At 45.5% G+C, this 22,879-nt stretch overlaps 1 protein-coding gene across 1 annotated transcript in view; it reads left to right on the plus strand.

Moving 5' to 3' along the window:
* IRS2 (insulin receptor substrate 2) overlaps positions 1–4,473 on the plus strand; it is a 31,948-nt gene extending 27,475 nt beyond the window's left edge. Inside the window, exon 2 of the mRNA XM_055244394.2 lies at positions 2,003–4,473. Within this exon, the coding sequence (XP_055100369.1) occupies positions 2,003–2,007 (5 nt within the window). The 3' untranslated portion in view covers positions 2,008–4,473. The remainder of the gene's footprint in view (positions 1–2,002) is intronic.
* Positions 4,474–22,879: the final 18,406 nt, after the last annotated feature.

A 22,879-nucleotide genomic window follows, 5' to 3' on the forward strand; every position in this document is an offset into this window, starting at 1 on the left:
TTCTGTCAATAGATTTGCAGAGTCTCAGTTACCTGCTTTGTGGTGGCCATGGGATTCTTCCCAAATCAGGGCCTCAGGGACAAAATGCAAGCTCATTTTAGGGTGAATTACAAGTCAAGGTGTGTTTTAGCAAATGCCTGGTTTTTTTTTTTTAGGGGATACAAACAATTAGATTCTCACTGAAGTCTCCTGGGATTGAAGATCAAAACAATAATGAATCAGATAACTCAAAGACAGATCTTTCCTTAGGAAGAAATTAATTCTGTTAAGCTTCATTGCAGAACATTGTTTACTTATTAAATTTATAATGGACATAAAGCTTTTTAAAAATAACAAGATAGGCTGGCCGCAGTGGCCCACACCTGTAATCCCAGCACTTTGGGAGGCCTAAGTGGGTGGATCACCTTAGGTCAGGAGTTCAAGACCAGCCTGGCCAGCATGGTGAAATCCCATCTCTACTAAAAATACAAAAATTAACCAGGCGTGGTGGCACGTACCTGTAATCCCAGCTACTTGGGAGGCTGAGACACAAGAATTGCTCAAACCTGGGAGGTGAAGGTTGCAGTGAGCCAAGATCATGCCACTGCACTCCAGCCTGGGTGACAGAATAAGACTGCATCTTAAAAAAGACTAATAATAATAATAAATAAAATAGATAAAACAGCCTCAGAATGTCGCATTGTAGGGGATTTTAAAATGTTTACTTTGTATATTGACAGGTATTTTTTCTGTAAAGGTTTTGGGGGGCTATAGGGTGTAGTGCCTCAAGTTCATAAGGAGATGTGGTTTTGAAGGACTCACTCTCAGCTTCAGGGCACACTGGAAGATTCTGTCTTGTTGAGTTCAGTCCTCCAAACTTAAGATGGAGAGAAAAGAATTTCGTTCACAAAAAAGTAAGTCAGGGAGTATGATAAGAGGCTAGGATCAGAATTCTAAATGATTTTAGAAGGGTGTCCAGAAATGCAGCTGGTATAAATGCATCTGCAAAGGAAGGAAATGTACCTGTTTGAGAGCGAAGCAGTGCTCACCCTCATGGAGCTGAGTGATGAAAATGAATAGTGTGTCATTTTGGTTAAAAAGCCAAGAAGCTTAGAAAGAAAAAAACAACACGCTGTGAAAGGTCAAAATCTTCCAATTTGTTCTGTCCCTTGAAGAAGGAATATATCAAGTAAAAATAGGCCTAAAACACTGGAAATTGAGAAAGGTTAAAGAATTTTGATCCTTCATCCTGGAAGGGAGGAAGCAATTAGATCTGGCCACGTGTCCTCAGTCCCTGTCCCCTCTGAGCACAGCGAAAGGGTAAATTACTTAAACTGGAACATATGAAAGTTGAGTGGATAAAAATAACCCTTTCCTAATGTTGAGGGTTATGCAACAACACGTGAGGCCGTGCAGGAACGTTCCATTGCTGGGCACGTTCAAAAAGAGGTAGATGATCCAGCTGGAATTTTTCTGAGGGCAGAAGTGTGGAGTTAGTAGTTACTCCACTTTCGTAACGTAATGCACATTTGTAGAATAAACATAGTTTACAGAGCATTGTCATGTGTGTCATAGTTTTTCATCTCTGCAGCCCTGGGGGGAAGGCAGTGGATTCTGTGTATTCCACACAACACAGGAAGCATCAAGGCCTAAGGAGTTAGAGGGATCCTTCCATCACACAGACACACAGTGCAACCTGGGAACTGGCCCTTCTTTTTCCATCTTGTTCGACAGAATGATTCACAAAAACACGTGTGAATATTTTTCTTAAATTGAAAATATGAACCTAACTGTCTGGACAACCCACCATGAACCTAACGGCTCTGCTTCCAGGAAAACTCAGAGTTTTCCCACTGAACTCACTTCTGGAAAACAGAATGAATACATGTTTCTTTCTCAAAGGTCATCAGTTTATGAAAATGACCCAGGTCCTAGCCGCGGGTTAGAGGGGCCTTTTCTGGAACTCCAGAGATTGCTCTGTTCTCCTGAGGGTCTCTGCTAACTTCCCTCCTTTCTTTTTCAGAGTGAAGATCTGTCTGGCTTTATCACCAGGATGTCACACATCAGAGAATATCATTAAAAGAAGATGCTCAGCATTTTTTCAGCCCGAAGCTGCTTGCAGTTTTCTTTTGGATCTGAGCAATGACTGTGTTTGGAAACATCTGTGGACTCTGTTAGATGAGGCACCAACGAGGCAAGGTCACCTGCCTCTCTCCCTTGTTCCCGGATGGGGCATTCATCATTGTGCTGTTTGCGTTTTGTTTTGTTTTGTTTTGTTTTAACAAAATTAGCTGAAGAAGTTATTCTCAAGAAAATTGGATGTTTTCATTGGCCTTCTTAAATTGTGGCCAGTGTCTTAATTTCTTCTTTTCCTTTTGGCAAAGCAGATGTAACCCTCAGCATGCTAGGAAAGTGCACCCGTACCTATGGAAGTGGTAAAATCTGGTATTTACTGGCTTACACTCAAAACGACCACAGTCCTACCTCAGTTCAAGGTAAAGCCGGATTTCCGTGGCGGGGGTCCGACAGGACCTCCTGTAGTAGCCCCTGCGCTGTGTGTCTGGAGCGCGGTCCTCGGCCTTAGTGGAATGGTCCAAGTAGACAGCTGCTTGTTGGATTCCAGTGCAGGTACCTGCGTTGTTTACGTCCACACCGAGCCCAGTGTGGGACTGACATTTCTCAACGGAAGTGAAATTTGGGATTGGACTTTGAAGACAGATTACTAAATAATAATTATTATATGTAACTGAAGCAACCTACTTTTGAAAATCAACTGTATTGGGTAGTGGGAGGTGGGAGGGAAGGGCTTTGGGAAGGGGATGAATATCTCTTTTTACCTTTAACAGACTTGTTTAATCTTCTCGATGTAGATGTTTATGTAGGTACTTCACATTGCAAACGCCTTTTATTCTATTTACAAGCTCAGATGTCTCTGCTCTCCTGAATCTTGGGCATGCCTTTCTGTAACCAAAAATCCCTGTAGGCGTGCTAGCAATTCCAGGGTGGTCCGGGTTTGGCAGATTTAATTTTTAAAAAATGTATTATCTTTAATAAAATGTTGTTATGTCAACCAGTGAGGCTGCCCTGAACAAAAAAAAACAAAAAGAAAAAAAAAAAGGAAAGAAAGAAAGTGATAAAAAGAGGCATTCCAGCCCCTATGTTATTGGTGGAAAAAGAAAAAGAAGAAAAGCAATCTCGCAGTACATGTTACTTGTCGAAAAAATTCCGGAGAAGACTACCCTTGTTTTATGTTTTCAGTATTCTGAAAATACCAGTGTTGTGGCAGTTCTCGCAGATGTTACCTAAAACTGCTGAACTTGACCGGCAGAATGTTCTGCCGTTTTCGGCTCCCTCGACACTTGATTGGAGGGCTGTCGACCTCTCCTCCCGTGGGGGCTTCCCCAGTGCCTATCTTCTCTGATAGTCATGGAGAGGTTACACTAATTCATTGGAGATGTAAGTTGTTGGTTTTGTTTTGTTTAGTTTTTAGAAAAATATATATAAATATATAGATATATATCACTATAGAATAATGCATTAATAAAATGAGGCTTTTTTAGAGGAAGACCAAAAAATTCAATGTCTTAAAAATATATTTAATGGCAATGCAAAAGTCTTCCTGCTTCCGTGCTGAACTTTAGAACAGAGGATTGTATTGCAAGACAAAGTTGAATGTAAAGTGATCTCCCTGAACATTTTTAAGGTTTTACTTTTCTGAAATTACACATCACAGCAGCGCATAGGCCATATAATGTTAGCTGGAAGGTCAGTTTCAGTGTATGATATACTTTATTAAGATGTATAAAACATCCTGAAGTTTTTATTTAGTTTTGGGAATAGGCATCAATGGGTGGTATTTGCTTTGTAACTCCCCCCAGGTACGATAGGGATTGAATATGGACCCTGCTGAAAGCGGTGTATTGATGCATATTTAACTCACCCTCTATCCTTAGAGTAGTCATGACACTATACAGATGGTTCATGTTCATACTGCAGCTTAAAACAAGCAAAATACACAGATGATAATATACTAAATTTTCCTCTATCCTGTACATTTCAAAAAAAGGCATATGCAATATTTACATTTTTAATTTAGTTTACAGAATGGAACCAAAATGTATAAATGTTATGTTTGCTAAAACTTCACAATGTATATTGGGTCTTTGTACATTTTGCCTGACTTACCTTAAATTTAAAATATTTTTTGCTATATAAACTTTAACAGTAATTAAACAGTGTTTTCTTTTTGGGTACGTATTGTTTCTGGATATCAAGATGTTAAATATATTTCTTGCTATTGTGATATGACAAGAGACTTAACTTATCTTGCTCTGTCTTCCACTGTACACGCTGTATATAGGGGTCAATGTGATGCTGCTGGAGACGAGAATAAACTGGACTAGAATAGTGCATTGTATTTAGTCTGTATTGATCATGGATGCCCTCCTTAATAGCCATATGCAATAAAATAAAGTACATTATTTATGAAATGAATACAGTCCTGAAGATTTTTTCTGTATGAATTCTCTGTTTAACATAAAGCTAATCTACTTTTAGAGTTTGGGAGTAGGTGAGGAAATATACTAGGCTTCTAAAAATACTTGGATACCTTTTAATTTTAAAACTTTTATTCTGGAAGCCAAAAAATACCTGCCTGATAACAACATTTATGAAAACAACAAAACAGAACATTCGATTTACTCTACAAAACAGTCCTTATGATGTGCTGGATGCTATTCTAAATGCATTACAAATATTAACTTCTTTATAGCTCATGACAATCTTAGGAGGTAGGAATTGCCATCTTCATTCTACACAGGAGGAGCCTGAGGTATAAAAATGCTAAGAGACTTGTATGAGAGCACACAGTCCATGAGTGGTAAAACCAGGACCGCTCCCCAGCCCTGCAGTCCAGAATCTGCTTATGCACCTCTGCTTAGTGCTCCCTTCCTGATGTGCACACAGAAGATACACCAATGTGTACATCAAGAATGCTCCCTCCATGACATGCACACAGAAGAAGATGTACCAATGCATACATTAAGAATGCTTCCTCCACCGGGCGTGGTGGCTCACACCTGTAATCCCAGCGCTTTGGGAGGCTGAGGGAGGCAGATCACCTGAGGTCAGGAGTTCGAGACGAGCCTGACCAACATGGAGAAACCCCGTCTCTACTAAAAATACAAAATTAGCCAGGCATGGTGGTGCATGGCTGTAATCCCAGCTACTCGGGAGGCTGAGGCAGGAGAATCGCTTGAACCCGGGAGGCAGAGGTTGCCGTGAGCCAAGATCATGCCATTGCACTCCAGCCTGGGCAACAAGAGCGAAACTCCATCTCAAAAAAAAAAAAAAAAAAAAAAAAGAATGCTCTCTCCATGACACATACACAGAAGAAGATACACCAATGCATACATCAAGAATACAAAGAACAAAATCATCAGATCCAGGAAAATGCAATTCAGGCAGCAGAAAATAGAAAATTGATGCCGTGAATTTTTATCCAGGACAGTTTTACCTCCTTGCTTGAAACATTTGTCTGTGCATCCACTTTGCCCTAAAATGATACTCATGTAATAATGTGTGTGTTATCTTTCGAACAAATAAAATCAGTGCAATTTGGAAGGTGATTTTTAAATTATGGTTTTTAAGTCAGCAAGATGGGCTCACACTGTGGTGTGGAAACCTGTGATGGGATAGTCATGGGCTGCATCCCCTGTTTGTGCCTGGATGGTTTGTTCTGTGGGAGCCTGTTAGTCACACAGAGTAAGAGGCCTGATCTGCAAGGCTTGATGGACCTGAAATCTGATAACCATTTTAACAATGAAAGGGCAAACGATGCAGTCATTCCACAGGCCTCACCTACGGCAGGAACGGACAAGTGATTTATCTGAAAGAGCCATTGTGGATAAAGTACAGCGAAATGGAGTTGTTTCAAAGGTCCACAGATCCTGGAAATACCACTCAAAACCAATGCAGGGCCTTTTCCAGGATGTTAAGTGTTATATGACAAGATGAGAAGACTGCAAGCTGCACTAATTTTGGAAGAATTTGGTTCTAACCCACTGATGGCCTCGACAGGCAGCTTGCAAGAGGCACCTTAGCTCATGGTACTGTCATGATATTTGAGTCCCATCCTTGAGCTGATCTGCAGCTCGTCCTTCCTCAAACCTTCCTTAAGCATTGCTTCACAGATTAGATGGGTTGTTCATTAGTGCATATCACTGAGTTGACCAGGGGTAATAGCATTTGAGTGAAGCTAGCATTACTTGACATAGCAACTTTTGGATGGCACCAGTTGAAGGACAGGGGACAATTCCTCCACTGAGAATGTGCGGTGTCTCTTTCCTGTCATTGCCCCAGTAGTATTTCTCTGAATTCTATAACCGAGTGAAATCTGATGTTTATGGTTCTTGCTTTGGCAATGATACACAGATGATAGACCTAGCATGCTGCAGTTGATAGCTTGAAGACATTAAGCGTCCCTTTAGGAGCTCCTTTTAGATTTCAAGCCTCACAGCTGTGTCTTTCCTCGTCTCTTCAGCCTCGTTTCCCTCTGCAGATCCCAATGACCCTAAATAGCAATTTGGTGGTTTCTTGTCCGCTTATCATTAGTGCCTCCTTCATTTCACACTGGTCCCACTTTCCTACCTGAGCTCTCAGATTACTCACAGCCTTTCTGCTGCATCTGGAAACTCTGTCCTATTTTAGGCACTTGGTTCCTCTGACAGGAGCTCTGTCTGAGTTTGTGCCTCTGAACTTTTCTTTTTCTCCATTTCAAAATCCTCTCCTTTCACCTTGGAACTCAAAAAGTTCTAAATTTTTATGAAAATTACTTACACCCCAGGAAACCTACCCCAACTCTTTTCCAGCCTGTCTGGGTGTGTCAAACACATATCAGGGACTGTACAACATGCTCTTGTCTCTCCAGATCTTTCTGGCTATGACACTGTTAATTCTTAGATGACATTGACAGAAAACATACTGATTGATAGATTTTTCTAGAAAAAGATGCATAAAACACAATAAAGGAGCTGTATTAATTAGTATGCATTTAGCTGCAAGTAATTGAAACCCCAATTCAATGGCTCTTAGCTGATCTGAGCTGCTGTAACAAAATGCCATAGACTGGGTAGCTTATAGACAATAGCATTTTTTTCCTCACAATTCTGGAGGCTGAGAAGTCCAAGAACAAGCTGCTATAATGTGGTGTCTGGTGAAGGCCTGCTGCCTGCTTCATAGATGGTACTGTCTTAGTGCCCATGATAGAAGGGTTGACCTAGCTCTCTGGGGTCCCTTTCATAAGGCACTAATCCTAGTCGTGAGAGCTCTGCCCTCATGACTGAATCACTTCGTAAAGACCCCCAGCTCTTAATACCATCACTTTGGGGATTCAAATTTTAATATAGGAGTGGTGGGAGGACACAGACTTTCAGACTATAGCAAGCTCAGAGCAGTAGTTCTCAAACTTCAGGACTTCTTGGAATTATCTGGAGGGCTTGTTAAAAACAGATTGCTGGACTCCACTCCTAGACTCTTCTCAGCAAGTCTGGGGTAGGGCCCCAAAATTTGCATTTCTAAAAATTTCCAAATGATGCTGATACTGGTCTGGGACCACACAATGATAATCACTACATTGCAAAGGGATGTATTAACTCACACAACAGGAAGCCTAGGGCTGGTTTATTAGGCAGCTAAGTGGCATGCACAGAAGCCCTGGATCTCTTCATCTTTCTACTCAGCCATCCTCCCGATCTTTGCTTTCATTTCAGACACTTGGCCCCCTGTGTTTCTAAGATGGTTGCAGCAGCTCCAGGCAGCATATCATCTCCTAACAATGTCCAGCGGAGACAGTGTCTCTTCCTGGGGTGTCTTTTTGGAATGATGCAAATGACCCCAGAGCCACCCCACCACCAGCTGCCTCTGCCTCACTTCCATTGTCTGGGATTGGGTCCCAAGCTCCTGGTTCCATTGATTATGAGGAAGGAAATGGCTGATTTACACTAAAAGAGATGCACCCTCCGGGGCTGGGAGGTGTCCGCATCCCATGAAGAGACAGTTGAACAAAAGCTGGGTGTCGGAAACCAGGAAAAAGAAGGAGTACTGTCACATCAGTAGCAACTAAAAGTGTCTGCTACAGCAGCAGAAAATGAAAGGGCCATCCTTTTCAAATGCAATTATATCTCTAATGTATGATCTCCATCTACAGTGATTTTGAAAGGGGGGATTTATAATAGGGTAAAAGTAGAACAAAATTATGAATCTAGTGTGATCAAAAAGAGGATGGCGTCATTGCTTCACTATAGGCTTCACATATCTTTGCTTTTGTTACTAAATTTTGTGCAACATGGGAAGCTGTTTTATAAAAGATCAAGATATAAAGGATTGGAGAATTGGACCTTTGAAGGTACATCAAAGAGCTAGGACTATTTAGACTGGAAAAGACGAAACTACGTGGTGATTGATTAGCATTGATAACATTAGGGGCTATAGATAAAGATTAGTCAGCTGCCCTCCTCAAAAGATGATAAAACCAGAGAAAGGGGTAGAATACAATTAGAAAAATGTGTCTGATTTCCATAAAAAATAATTTGATAATAATGAGGGTTATTAAATATCAACTTTGAAACAATTGTTGATTTCATTGCCTGGAGGCCTTAAAAAATAGGACTTTGCAGCTGTCTTTCTTTGTAGTGATGGGAGAGGGGACATAGACCACATAATCTCCACCGGCCCCTCCCCCCAGGGGCTCAGCATCGCACAGCTGAGGAGGCAGCCATCCCCTTTGTTGCTCATGTCAACAGCTCCCCTGGACTTGCACAGGGCATGGCCTGAAGCCTGAGATCCTGGCTTCTCTGAGGATGAGAGAACTAGTGAGCATGGATTTAATCAGGAAAAAGAATCACCATAGTTTTTGCTGCCTAGTTTAGTCGGTAAAGTGTTTACCAAAGTAGTATTTAGGAATCTGAAAGAAAGATCTAAAATTCGAAGGAAGGATCAGAGTGCGAGGTCCATCCTGAGTAGTCCAGGTTCATAAGACTGTAAGATCATAAGATCATGCTGATAGAGCAGCTCTAAATCATGTTGCTTAAAGAGATTTTTAAATACAGGACAGCCAAAGTGACAAAGTGATCTTTATCAAATAGCCAGGCCCTCTTGCTGGCACCTGTAGTCCCAGCTACTTAGGAGGCTAAGGTGGGAGGGTCATTTGAGCCCAAGAGTTTTGGGGGCCAAACTGCCCAATACAGCTAGATCCTGTCTCAAAAAAGAAAAAATAAATAAACACATGTCTAATTCAAATTCTCCTTCCTCCCCACCCACCCATTATCTTTTAGGAAAAGTCAAAATTCCTGAGTGTGGTAGGCCTGAGACATAAGGCGCTATATGAACTGGCTTCTGCCTAATTCCCCGGACGCATCTTCAAGGCCCTGTCCCTTCCGCTCCACCCCTCCCTGTGTCTGCACCTAAGCCTTCCTAGAGCATAAAAGTGCACCCAGCTCAAGTAAGGAAGAGAACATAAAGTGAAATGAAAAGACAAAGAATTGCTGAACCTAAAAATAAATGTTTATCTACCAAGAGTTATTATTTCCTAAAAGATCCCTTGAGGAAAGTTATGCAACAAGTTAGAAGCATTTTTAAAAATACACATTTAAATGCTATACAGCATTGCTTCACTTCTTCCTTTGAAACCTGAGGACATTCATCATCTCATTTCCATTCACCTCTCCTTTCTCCTTTTTCCCCGCCTTAACATTTGTCAGTTACATTATTTTCTGCATTTTCAAGGTAAAAAAATACATTTTTTCTGTAATGTAATTTATGAGTTTAAAATACTTATCCTTCATTTACGTTGGTTCATTTCATGCCACCGGTTCTTTGAACATGCTTACCTTTTAACCATCTATTAATTGCTTGGATTTTGTTACTGAAAACAAACAACTCAAAACTTTTTTCCAGAAACTTTTTTATATGCTCTGTTCCCTGAGATCTCTCATATTTGAGAGGTAATTTGCCTGTTGTCTTTGTAGATGAGCAACAAATTGGCTATGTAGACCACTCTTAGGTCCCATACTCCTTTCCAAAGAAGTTTGTGACATTTCTCCAGCCTTCTTATTTATTGAATCAGGAGATTTTGATAAGTGGCTTTCAAGTTCAAATTACTTTGGGGAAATTCACCTTGCACAAAGGTGCCCGAAATATACAACCCTATCTACCTAACCAGACCTCACCTTCTGCCTTTCTACCACCCCATGAACCCAGTGTTGGTCATAGTTGCACTGATCCTATCACCAAATTGTAATCCTTTTATGACTCTGCTTTGCATAAAAATTTCATTTGCCCTAGAGTGTTGAAACCTCTTTCTTCATCTAGAAACTTGTACTGACTTTTCAAGACAACTCTACCATGTGTCAGGAGAAGGAAAACTGGAAATAACCAGTGAATGCTTCCAATGACTATAATGCAACCTGATTTCAACTCACCTAAACAGAGCTAGTGACCCACTTCTCCAGATTCTCAAACCACTCTGCTTACCGTTCTGTTACTGCACCTTCCAAGTTTCACTGTCTTGTCTGTTTATCTGTGTTTCTCCCACGAGGGGGCTCCTTGATGGAAAGGATCACGTTGCAGACATGGTAGCCAGCAAAACTGTGTTACTGTAACTGCTGAGCAACTCTGTTCAGACATTTATCTACCTCTCATTCCATATTCACACACCTCTGAGAACTAAGTGCTACTAAGAAAATTGAAGCTCAGAAAGGTTAAACACCTTGCTCAGGGTCACAACTAATAAGCAGTGAGTCAGAATACAAAGCATTTATTCCAATTCCAGCTCTTTCCTACTGTGTTTTAGTGAACCTAACACAATACGTGACACATAGTGGTAGGTACTCAACAAATATTTGTTGAATATTTGAATGAATGCATTTGTCTTGTACACGACTAGAACACTCGCAGGCTAAGAGAGTAGGTTGCCTTGAATGATTGTATTCTATATTTGCACAATTTCTTCAACAATTACCCTGTTTTATTGGCTTTATGAAGGCATAACATTGCTCAGAGAAGTGCATTCATTGAATTATAATAAGTGACCAACATTGAATCCCAATGGTTCTCTGATATATGTATAGGAAACCTTTAACTATATATAGCAGAAAAGCCAAAACAACAATGGCTGGAACATATATATAATGTTTTATTCTCTCAGATGAAACCAGACAGATGTGGGCATTCCAAAGCTAGCCCAGGGTTTCCATCACTTCCCAGGACCCACCTTCCCACTGTCGTTCAGCTTTAGCATTTTCAGTGCACATCTTTCTGTCTTCAAGGTTGCCTCATAGTCCAATGTGGCTCCTGAAGCTCCAGCCATCACACTGGCTTTATCCACAAGAAACGTGAAAGGGGAAAGTGTAAAAACGGGTGCCTCTGCTGGGCGAGTCAGCTACTTTGTAAGTGAGTCTTCCACTTAAGACTTGTAGGCTGCATATTTGAAACACTTCACTGAGAACATTTCCTTTCTCCATGACTGATTTCTGCAACTAATTTCTATCGCATTCTCCTCCTCATCCGATATGCTTCTGGATACTGGAGATCGAGTGGAGAGGAAGCCTGAGTGCCTGGACTCATAAGGCCTTCTTCTGGTGATCAGCAACTAAACAAATATGAAACACAAGATGAAGATAAGAACCGGGAGGAATAGCCCAGGCGTGGGGGAGAGAAGCCTGGTTTCCAGGGGATGGTCAGAGGAGGCCTCTCTGAGACGGCAACACTTGATCAGAGTTCCCAAAGGGCCCACTGTGGGGACCCGAAGGAAGAGCAGCCCAGCAGGTGCAAAGGCCCCAGGGCAGAGGCACACTTGACATGGTGGAGACCAGGAAGGAGGGCCACGACTCGGTCACTCCCCTCTCATTCCACTTCTTACAGTTCTCTATCTAGAACTCCCATGTTTCATTGAGAACCTATTATAGAAACAGTCTATCAAAGTCTTAACATTTAAAGGTGATCATTAAGAGCTTTGCTTTACTTCTTCACACAGAGAAGGGGTGGGAGAGGAGGAAGGACCGTGTGAAGCAGACAGACAGAAACTCCCCTTTGGCTTTGAAGGTGTATTCTTTGGGGGTGCCGACATATTCCACGAGACAAGGCAGGGCACAGGGAGGCTGGGCATTCACGTAGACAGTGTGTCTTCCAGCAGAAGGTGTGTGTGACATCCACCTGCATAGGAACGGGTGCAAGCACTCAATACCTGGTTTCTATCGGGGCACTGCCTGGGCTCTGCTGTTTCAACAATGCACTTGGCTTCTTCCATGACCCAGAGCTGCTGCAGAAACCACTGCTGAGAGTACGATTGATTCCCTGTATGCCGACGTGTCCAAGGACAGTTAGTAGGAGCGGAGGTTTCAGGGCATCAAGGAGTACTGTCCTTGCACACGGGCACGGTACTGATAAGCTGTTCTCTGAAGCCTGAGAGCTCGTGCACCCTGCTGTGACCAGGCGCAGCTCTGTGCTGCAGGATAACGCGAGCTATCTCATCACTGATCACTCAAAAGGCTTCTGATGAAACCCGTGGCTGAATGGGTTGGGTCTCATGCTAACAAGATCTTGATGCGGATGCACCCTCCACCCCATGTTTAAGATCTTTAATTTTATGGGTACAAGTAATAAAAAATAATCAGGCTGTGTATTTTCTGTATCCACTGATATAAATGTTGCTATCAGCATTATAATAATCTTAATTACCATCATTGTTTACATCTGCTAAAAATGTTCATGCTGTCTGAAAGAAAATAAAAACAACCAGTGGCAGGACCCCTGCTCTCACATAGTAAAGGGCAATAAACATTTATCGACATGCTGAGGAGAGGAGATTGGCATATCCTTTTAAAATAACCAAAGATAAGGTTTTAAAGAATTCAACCTGTCGGGCTGTCTTTTCACACGAAGGCCAGAGACTTCCCAGAAACCATGATGTCCGCAGTGGCGTGGTAGGGTCTGGTTTGTAACTGTACAGTGCTGGGTGTGTGAGAGCAGGCTTTCCCTGAGCAGCAACACAGACCAGTTCATTTGAGAGGCATTAGAAGAGAAACTCCTGCGGTCAGCCTTGACAACCTCCTTTGTCCCTGTGGATGTGTCTGGACACCCCTCATCACCCTCCCTCGGGGGACAGGAAGCCTCAGTTAAGAGCGGAGCCCAGTGCCCTCCCTCCAGGAAACCCCATAACCTTCACTTCCGGGGTAAGGGGCTTCGTCTACACAAGCTCCACCCGTCAGGTGCAGCAGCCTGTGAGCTAGAGCTGGCGGAGGGCACCGCCTGGCTTTGCTTCTCCTCCACCGCCCTTCCCTTCAGGGAGCCAGGCCGGGGAGTGGAGGCATGAAGGGCGAACCCTAGTGAGAGGTGACAGCGTGCTGGCAGTCCTCAGCCCTCGCTCACTCTCGGCGCCTCCTCTGCCGGGGCTCCCACTTGGGCGGCACTTGAGGAGCCCTTCAGCCCACCGCTGCACTGTGGGAGCCCCTTTCTTGGCTGGCCAAGGCGGGAGCCGGCTCCCTCAGCTTGCAGGGAGGTGTGGAGGGAGAGGCGCGAGCGGGAACCAGGACTGCGTGCGGTGCTTGCGGACCGGCTGGAGTTCCGGGTGGGCGTGGGCTTGGCGGGCCCCTCACTCTGAGCCCCAGGCAATGAGGGACTTAGCACCCAGGCCAGCGGCTCTGGAGGGTGTACTGGGTCCCCCAGCAGTGCCAGCCCACCAGCACTGCACTCGATTTCTCACCGGGCCTTAGCTACCTTCCCACGCGGCAGGGCTCGGGACCTGCAGCCCACCATGCCTGAGCCTCCCACCCCCTCCATGGGCTCCTGTGTGGCCCGAGCCTTCCCGACGAGTGCCACCCCCTGCTCCACGGCACGCAGTCCCATCGACCACCCAAGGGCTGAGGAGTGCGAGCGCACGGCACAGGACGGCAGGCAGCTCCACCTGCAGCCCCGGTGTGGGATGCACTGGGTGAAGCCAGCTGGGCTCCTGAGTCTGGTGGAGATGTGGAGAACCTTTATGTCTAGCTCAGGGATTGTAAATACACCAATCAGCACCCTGTGTCTAGCTCCAGGTTTGTGGATGCAACAATCGACACTCTGTATCTAGCTACTCTGCTGGGGCCTTGGAGAACCTTTGTGTCCATATTCTGTATCTAACTGATCTGATGCGGATGTGGAGAACTTTTATGTCTAGCTCAGGGATTGTAAACGCACCAATCAGCGCCATGTCAAAACAGACCACTCGGCTCTACCAATCAGCAGGACGTGGGTGGGGCCAGATAAGAGAATAAAAGCAGGCTGCCCGAGCCAGCAGTGGCAACCCGCTCGGGTCCCCTTCCACACTGTGGAAGCTTTGTTCTTTTGCTGTTTGCAATAAATCTTGCTACTGCTCACTCTTTGGGTCCATGCTGCTTTTATGAGCTGTAATACTCACCATGAAGGTCTGCAGCTTCACTCCTGAGCCAGCGAGACCACTAACCCACCAGAAGGAAGAAACTCCAAATACATCTGAACATCAGAAGGAATGAACAACTCCAGACGCGCCACCTTAAGAGCTGTAACACTCACCGCGAGGGTCCGCGGCTTCATTCTTGAAGTCAGTGAGACCAAGAACCCACCAATTCTGGACACATTAGGAGCATTTGCCTGGGATTCTGCTGCTGGCCTCCCTGCTGGGTGTGGCTGAGGCCCGATGCCCACTGCTGCATGGCGCCACGGCAGCCCTTGCCCTGCCACCCCATCCACAGCCCTAAGGAGGCTTCCTCAGCCGCTCTGTGGAGCTTTCGAGGATCCGCTTGAAGATGTCAGCACACTCCTCCCAGGCAGGCAGCCAATATTTTGTTTATTGGTCTCAAAGCACACTCACACTCTTTCCTCCCGTCCAGTCCATTTTCTGAAAACACTGAGCTCTTGGCTCACGGTCAATGTCTCCTGCTTTTATCTGCTCGGCCTGAAACAGTGACGTCGAGCCAAGAGGCCAGAGCTAGCCCTGGGGCTCCTCCTAAGCTCCAAGGGTGGTGGCCCTGCTCCCCAATGAGGCCTGTTCCTGCAAGGCCAGTGCTTGGGCATTTCAGAGAGATGCACTCTTCCCCTCTTCTTCTTGCCTTTCCCTTCTGCTTTATTAAAATTAGGTGACTTTTCAAGACTCCATGCAAAAGGTGGCATGCATAGCTCTGGCCATGCAATAGAAACTAAAGTAAGGCTCCTGTGTATAATCCAATCACACAGCTGCCCCGCCTTGGTCTCACACCAGGTCTGCAAGATGGCAGCCCCCTTGGTTTGCCCTCCAGCCTTCTCTTAAGTCCTGGAGCCGCTCTGGTAATTGAGCCTTCCTTCTGGCATCCTCTGGAAGGCTAATTGAATACAGCAGGAGGCAGTCACAGAGCTTTTTAGCATTTCTACTTCCTTTCAATTGCACACTTTTCCAATAGGAAGCAAAGCTACTCAATTCAGGAGAGAACTCCCCTCTCTTCCTACTTAACCTTTCTCCTGTATACACATTCCGGCTACTCAAAGGTATGCTGTTTCCTTTCCGCTAAAAGTTTCCTCCTATTACCTGGAGGCATCCAGGTGTGGCTGAAAATATGCTCAACCCTGGGAGTAAATATCTGCACCTAAGGGCAGTGAGTAGCAGAGCAAAACAGCTTGTGCAGGGTGCAGTGTGCTTAAAACAACCTGCAGCTATTTATCCGGTGACTCAGACAGGATGCAGGGGCCAGATGGTTAGCATCTTGCAAAGGCTGACGGGCACTTCCATTTAATTGTTTAAGAGTAAGTTCACACCGGAAAGGGGATTTCACACGTCCTCTTCCATCCTGGAGTTTCATTGTTTCATTAAGCTACTTTATAAACTATTATCTTGGAGAAGAAACAAAAAAACTTTTCATTATGTTTCCTTTGCATTGGCGGTCAGGCGGACAGGTGAAACTTCTAATTATTGAATTGCTCCAAGGTGTGCCTGTAAGTATATCTAAAATATGTCTTAAAATAGTTATTGTACCTTTTTCTGGAAAATGATAACTTCTATGTTTTCTTTGTAAAACCCACTTGTGACTGGTATACAAGGAAGAAGCTGACCTGAAGCTGTCTAAATAATAAAGGCAAAACTAGTAGACCCCAAAAAAGGATAGAGCTCACTCTTCTCAGTCTCTCGCATGTGGAGAAGGCATGGAAATATCAAAGGCCCCAGGAATTGAACTCGGGAAAACTTGGTTCAAGTCCGGTGGGGCAGTGGGCAAAGGGTTGATGTTGTTGAACTTCATGACTTCATCATTAGTAGGCATAAGGATATGATCGCTTAGATGTTTAGTGTGGCAGTGAAATAGTAAAAGTGCATAAAGGTAGTCTTTAAAGAGTGAATGAAGCACCATGCCGGGTAGGCATTGAAGCCATGTCAGTCACTAAGCTGAACATCAACAATTTGCTTTGGTGCTTTGGCGCATACCTAAAATTGTCAAGTGAGTCTTTTATTGAAAGGTAAGGATGCTTGTTGTCTAGTTTCTTTGGATGTTTTTATTTGGAAAACCTTGGGTGAAGTGTCATTAAATAATATATAATACTGCTTTTCTTTCTTTCCTTCCTCTTCCCCTTCCCCTCTCTTTTCCTTTCCTCTTCTTTCTTGACAAGGTCTCACTCTTTCACTCAGGCTGGCATGCAGTGGGTGCTATCAGAGCTCACCACAGTTTCGAAATGCCAGACTCAAGGGATTCTCTCACCTCAGCCTCCTGAGTTGCTGGGACTACAGGCATGCACCACACCTGGCTAATGTTTAAAAATGTTTTGGCCGGGCGTGGTGGCTCATGCCTGTAATCCAAGTACTTTGGGAGGCCGAGGCTGGTGGATCATGAGGTGAGGAGTTTGAGACCAGACTGGCCAACATGGTGAAACCCCGTCTCTACTAAAAATACAAAAATTAGCTAGGCGTGGTGTCACACGCTTATAATCCCAGCTACTTCGGAAGCTAAGGCAGAAGAATCGCTTGAACCTGAGAGATGGAGGTTGCAGTGAGCTGAGATCATGCCACTGCACTCCAGCCTGGGTGACAGAGCGAGAATCCATCTCAAAAAAAAAAAATGTTGCCCAGGCTGGTCTTGAACTCCTGGCCTCAAGCGATCCTGCCCACCATGGCCTCCCAAAGTTCTCGAATTACAGATATGAGCCACTGTGCCTAATAATGCTTTTCAAATGTCAACATGCACACAAATCTCCCTGGCGATCTTGTTAAAATGCAGATTCTGATTCAGGAGGTTGGGTGGAGAGTGAGAGCCTCATTTCTAACCAGCTCCTGGGTGATGCTGATGTTGGGCTGGGGCGCGAATTTCGGACAGTGAGGGGTGGGTGATGTGATGCAGACAGTAGACAGGAAATGCATGTTGAGAAGAGGAGCTAAATCCTGAAAGTCAGTGGCCCTCACCTTATTCATTCTTCCTCAAACTCTGCCTTACCCAGGGGGCACAGTAATAGGGCTTAAAAGTCCTGAGGTGGAACAGGAGGATGGACTCACAGACATGGCAGGAAGGGAGCTGGGAACCAGAACTGTCTGGGCTCTGAGGCTGGAATGCTGAGGGCCTCCACCCTGACTAGGGGTGTCTGGTGGAGGATCCAGCACAGACCCACTGGCTGGAAGGATCCCTGTAAAATCCCTGAAAGAGAGGAGGAGCCTCACCCCAAATGACTGCCTCTTCTCTAGGCCTCTCCGCAGCCACCCATGCATGCCAGAGGTCCATGCAAGATTTGCCTTCTAGAGCTTGGGGGGAAGTAACCAGAAATCATGTAAACATCATGGTCTTGATTTCTTCCCTTCCTGCTGATCCTGTCTCACTCCAGCGTGTCCCTCAATGACTTTCCTTCTCCTTTTCTGCAAATGTACCTGACGGCTTGCCAGACAGAATTTCCACGCTTGGTTAGAAAGGATGCAGCTGAGAAGATGTGAGATATTTATTGCCTCTCGACTGGAGTTTGTGTGACACCAAACCTTTCATCCGCACGTTTGTCTCCCGTCTCATAAAAGTCAGGGTTCTCATTTGTGCACCGTCTTGCTTGACACCCCTTCCCCAGGTGCCCTCATCCCCCTCATGACTTCAACTCCCTCATCTACATCCTCAACTTTGACTTCCACCCTCACATCCACTGCTGCCTGTGCGGCAACTCCCGGGGCTGTGCCACAGACGCCCCCATGCCTAGCTTCTCAAACAGAAAGTCTCACCCTGCCACAGCCTGCTCCTCCTGCTGAATCTAAGCCCCACTCAGCCACTGCAGCCAAACATATTCTGCCTCTTCCAAACAAGACCTGGGCTGGCAACTCACAAGATCACATGGCCTGAGTCCATCTGCATGCTGATGGCACTCAAATCCACTCCACATTTCCACATGCCTAGCCTGCACATGCCTCAAAAACAACATGATCAAAGCGTGGTCTTTCCTGAACAGACCCACCCAGCCACCCCTAAGCTGCCCTCCCACTAGCCTTCTCTGCACCGATAAACGGCACCACCAGCCGTCCACACACTCAGGCCAACCAGCCGAGCACTCGCCAGGACTCCTCCATCTCATAGCCTGCACTCCATCCTTCAGCAACCCTGTTGCCTTGACCTCAGAGCATATCCAGGTCTCAGTCCAACCTCCTCTCATCCCTTCCCGATAGAAAAGTCGCCATCCTTTCTTGCTTGGGCTACACAGCAGCCTCCTAAGTGGCCTCCCCCTAGCATCCTTCCCCTCATTCCACTCCATTCTCCTTACTGCAGTGCAGGGTCAGCCAGTTCAGATCCCTCCCGTGTCTTCCAGCATACTTGGAGCAGAATCTGCCCTCCCTTCCAGGGTGCACAAAGGCCTACCATGTGTCACATCCATTCATGCCAATATTGCACATCCATTCACCTTTAAATGTTGTTGGGCTGAGGGTATGATTGGGAAAGGAGAAAATAAAGATCTAATTGTGATTAGGTGATTCATGTCCACACAATCATTTGAACTGAAAATGCCCATCTGAATGCCCACACAGACGTCATCTATATGAATTGGTATAATCAGCACATGAGAATAAGAGCCTTTGCCTGCACTTTCCTCTTTTCCTTTATAACAGCAATGCTCACACATTGAATTCCGGCACAGTCGCCTCTGACTCACTGGTCACTGCCGCTTGCCACCACAGGTGTTTCCTGGTCAGTCAGTGTCCACTGGCTGCATCCCATGGTGCAAGCTCATTCTGGAATCTTATCTTTGAGCTGCTTCCTCTCACTCTATCTTCTGCAGACACCACTCCTCTGTGGTCTGGGGATTTTCTCTGCCAAGAACATCATGCAGTTTGGGGGTGCAGTTCCCATTTGTCTCTTGAAAAAGGGAAACACTGATAAGTGTATTGAAAGTAAAAACGTAAGGGCTCTCTTTCCCCGAAGCCATTCCTGAATCCTGAAACCGAAAGAGAGGATCCAGAGGAAGTGTGAAATTAGTTATCATGGAAAAATCCAGGGTGGAAATAAATTAGGCTAATGATAAATTAATTGAACCACATTCTTGGGTCTAACTTCTGAAGCCACGGTGTGAGAAGTTGGCATAGATAGGATCATCTATTTCATTCCGTATAATATAGTACCGTAGGCATAATCCTTTTGGGGGTAGATATAGATTAAATAAAAATTATTATGAAACAATGTCACTGTGTCTTCAATCATTTTCTTTTCTTTCTTTATTTTATTATTATTATTTTGAGACAGATTCTCACTCTGTGGCCCAGGCTGGAGTGCAGCGGCACAATCTCGGCTCACTGCATCCTCTGCCTCCTGGGTTCAAGCGATTCTCCTGCCTCAGCCTCCCGAGTAGCTGGGATTACAGGCGTGGGCCACCACACCCTACTAAGTTTTGTATTTTTAGTAGAGACTGGGGTTTCACTATGTTGGCCCGGCTGATCTCAAACTCCTGACCTTTTGATCTGTCCGCCTCAGCCTCCCAAAGTGCTGGGATTGCAGGCATGAACCACCATGCCCAGCCTGATCATTTTCTTTTTTTTAAAATCACTTACAAAACATTAATTTTCAAAAGCAGAAAAGAAGGTGGGGTAGACTAGGATCCAGGAGAAAAGTGTGTTCACCTGTGTGGGACTGAGCAAACATTTGACCTCTCAGGGCCTCACTTTCCTTCTACCTGAATCATCTCACAGGTGACTGAATTAGATTAATTCAGCAAATATCTATACTGATCACCTATCTTTTATCAGTGCCCCTGTGCCCCAAGGCACAGGTCCTTCATACAATTCTTTTAAAATAAGTAATTACAAATTATTATTTGGAGACAGGGTCTTGCTCTGTTGCCCATGCTGGAGTGCAGTGGCATGATCATAGCTTATTGCAGCCTTGACCTCCTGGGCTCAAGCGATCCTTCCACCTCAGCCTCCCAGGTAGCTGGGACTACAGGCACATGGCACCACGCCTGGCTAATTTTTCGGATTTTTTTTTTAGTAGAGATGAGGTCTTGCTATGTTGCTCATGCTGGTCTCGAGATCCTGGGTTCAAGCAATCTGCCCTCACAAAGTGCTGGGATTACAGGTTTGAGCCACCATGCCCAGCCAATTAGATAAAATAAATTAATTTTATACTAAATGACAACCATTCAAAATAAATCTTATAAGAAACGCTGAAGATCCTTTACCCAATTCACTAAATTACATTGTGTGTGACAGATTATAGTATCAAACGGCAAGTCTTAGGGCCACACATTAGGCCTTATCGGGAACTGAAAGTGATCCATCTCCAAGATTTTGAACGCAGACGTTCCCCTGCTTGGCCACAGCGCCCCTCTTCCTTGTCCCTTTCCCCTTCCTGGAGGGGGTAGACTGACTGTCAAAACAGCCCACGCGTTCCACTGTCTGGCCCTGCCCTGCATCCAGCCCACGGTGATGTCACTTTGCGGCTCTTCTCATCTGGAAGTGGAGGGTATTTCTCTCCACTCCTGAGTCTGGCCAGCCATGCAACTCACTGTGGCCAATGGAATGTGGAGGAAGTGGCAGGTGCCCGTCCCAAATCTATCCTCAGAAGCTGTCTGCTGGGAAACAAGCCCAGGCGGGATGAAGAGCGACCACACAGAGCCGGCACCAGTCCATCCGGTTGTCTCAGACACGTAGGAAGCCCAGCAGGATGAGCCGTCGCCAGACCCCCCCATCTGGACTCACAGACTTGTGAGCAAAGGTCAAGGTGTGCTGGTGTCTGCCATGAGGTTGTGTGGTTGCTCAGTCCCGTGTCCACGTGATGGGCACCTCCCGTCCCTCCCCTCTTCCTCATTCTCCCAGCCCATCTCCCTTGCACAGTCTCATGTACCTTTCTGTCCACACTGATCCTGAGGCAGCTGTGTGAGCATAAACTGAGGCAAAAGACCAGCCCAGAAAGGCTGACAGATTTCAAATCCCAGACCCCAGGTGACCTTGTGGTAAGGGACATTCCTGACCCTGGGTGGCAGGTGACACTACAAGTCAAGTCGGTAATTCTAATCTCAGTTTAGGTCCCATTGATGTTTTGTTATTCCTGTCTCTTTAAATGACACCTCAGGTGACTCAATACATGGACTTCTTTACTCCCTCCCCTTTGGCCCACTCACCTGCTACTAGGCCTGCTCCACACAAGTGATCTCATATCCAGGAGGTGGGGTGCCCCAAGCAAGGGTCCCCCTCCTCTCCCTCCTCGCTTCTTTAAGCTCCTCCTCACACACCCCAGCTTCCTGCATTTTGCTTCATGCTCAGAGCTAGCCAGCTGTTCAGCAAGCACTCGATCAGAGGCTGTTCTATGACAAGGGCATCGTTCCTGCCTTGAGTCACTCTCAAGCTAATCAGCGTGGGTGGCTGCTGGAAAACATGCCTGTGAGAAAGCAAATGAGTGGATGGCATCATTGGGACCTCATATAAAGAACAAAGACTCATGGAGACACCAGAAAATGGAACCGCCCCAGGGAAGCTCTAGAGAGAGAAAATGTCAGCTACACCTTGGAAGGAAAAAGACCTTTGTCCAGATAGAGAAAGGAAAAAATAGAACATCCACCTACTTCTTGCCTCATCACTTACGCCCTGCTCCTTTGCAATCTGGACTCTGCCACCCTCAGCCGTTGACAGGGCTGTGTTGACAACCTTCTCGATGCCACCACTGCAAGAGCTCCCAACCCCCTGCAGCAGCAGCTCACTCTGTTGACTCCTTCCTGCCTAATAAAGGTCATAGGCACCATTCCTTAGTGCTAGTTGTCACAAGACCTTGCACCAAACACCTTACGTCTTATTTCGCCCTTGCAACAACTCCCATTTACAATGCAGGGAAGCGCTGACAGGGCACTCAGATAGATGTCCCAGGTTACAAGACCACACTAGCAGAATCATGGCTTCACCCTGAGTCTGGCCAATTCCACACCTATGCGCAGCCACCCTGCCCCTCGCCTTCCCTGCAGGGTGAGTGGCTGAACATTTTCTTCGGCTAGTGCACTGGCTACCCCTTCTTTTTCCCTCTGCTCTCTAAATGTCCTTGACCCCCAACTTCCCAACAGTGACTTCCCATCCCTCACTTCCTTCCTGTGTGATCTCCTTCTCTGGAGATCCCTTACTGCCTTCCTCTCTTTGCAGCCACCTCTCAAATCCCAGAAGCCAGGATGTTACATGTGCAATTTGCCTGCAAGGTGCCTTAATTTGGTTTTCCTAATGGCATCTTAAATTTAACATGTCCAGAATGGATCAGTGTCTTCCTTGAAAACCAATTCCGTCTCTTGACCATTTTCTCTGAGTCACTAGGGCTAAAATTTAGAGAGGGCCACCTATTTCTGACAGCTCCCTCCCCACATCCTTGAGCCCTCCCCACATCCAATCAACTCCTGTCTGAAATGTCACTTGTAACTGCCCCTCCCTTGCCATTCCCAC

This window comes from Symphalangus syndactylus, chromosome 15 (assembly GCF_028878055.3).
Source record: "Symphalangus syndactylus isolate Jambi chromosome 15, NHGRI_mSymSyn1-v2.1_pri, whole genome shotgun sequence".
Taxonomy (NCBI): domain Eukaryota; kingdom Metazoa; phylum Chordata; class Mammalia; order Primates; family Hylobatidae; genus Symphalangus; species Symphalangus syndactylus.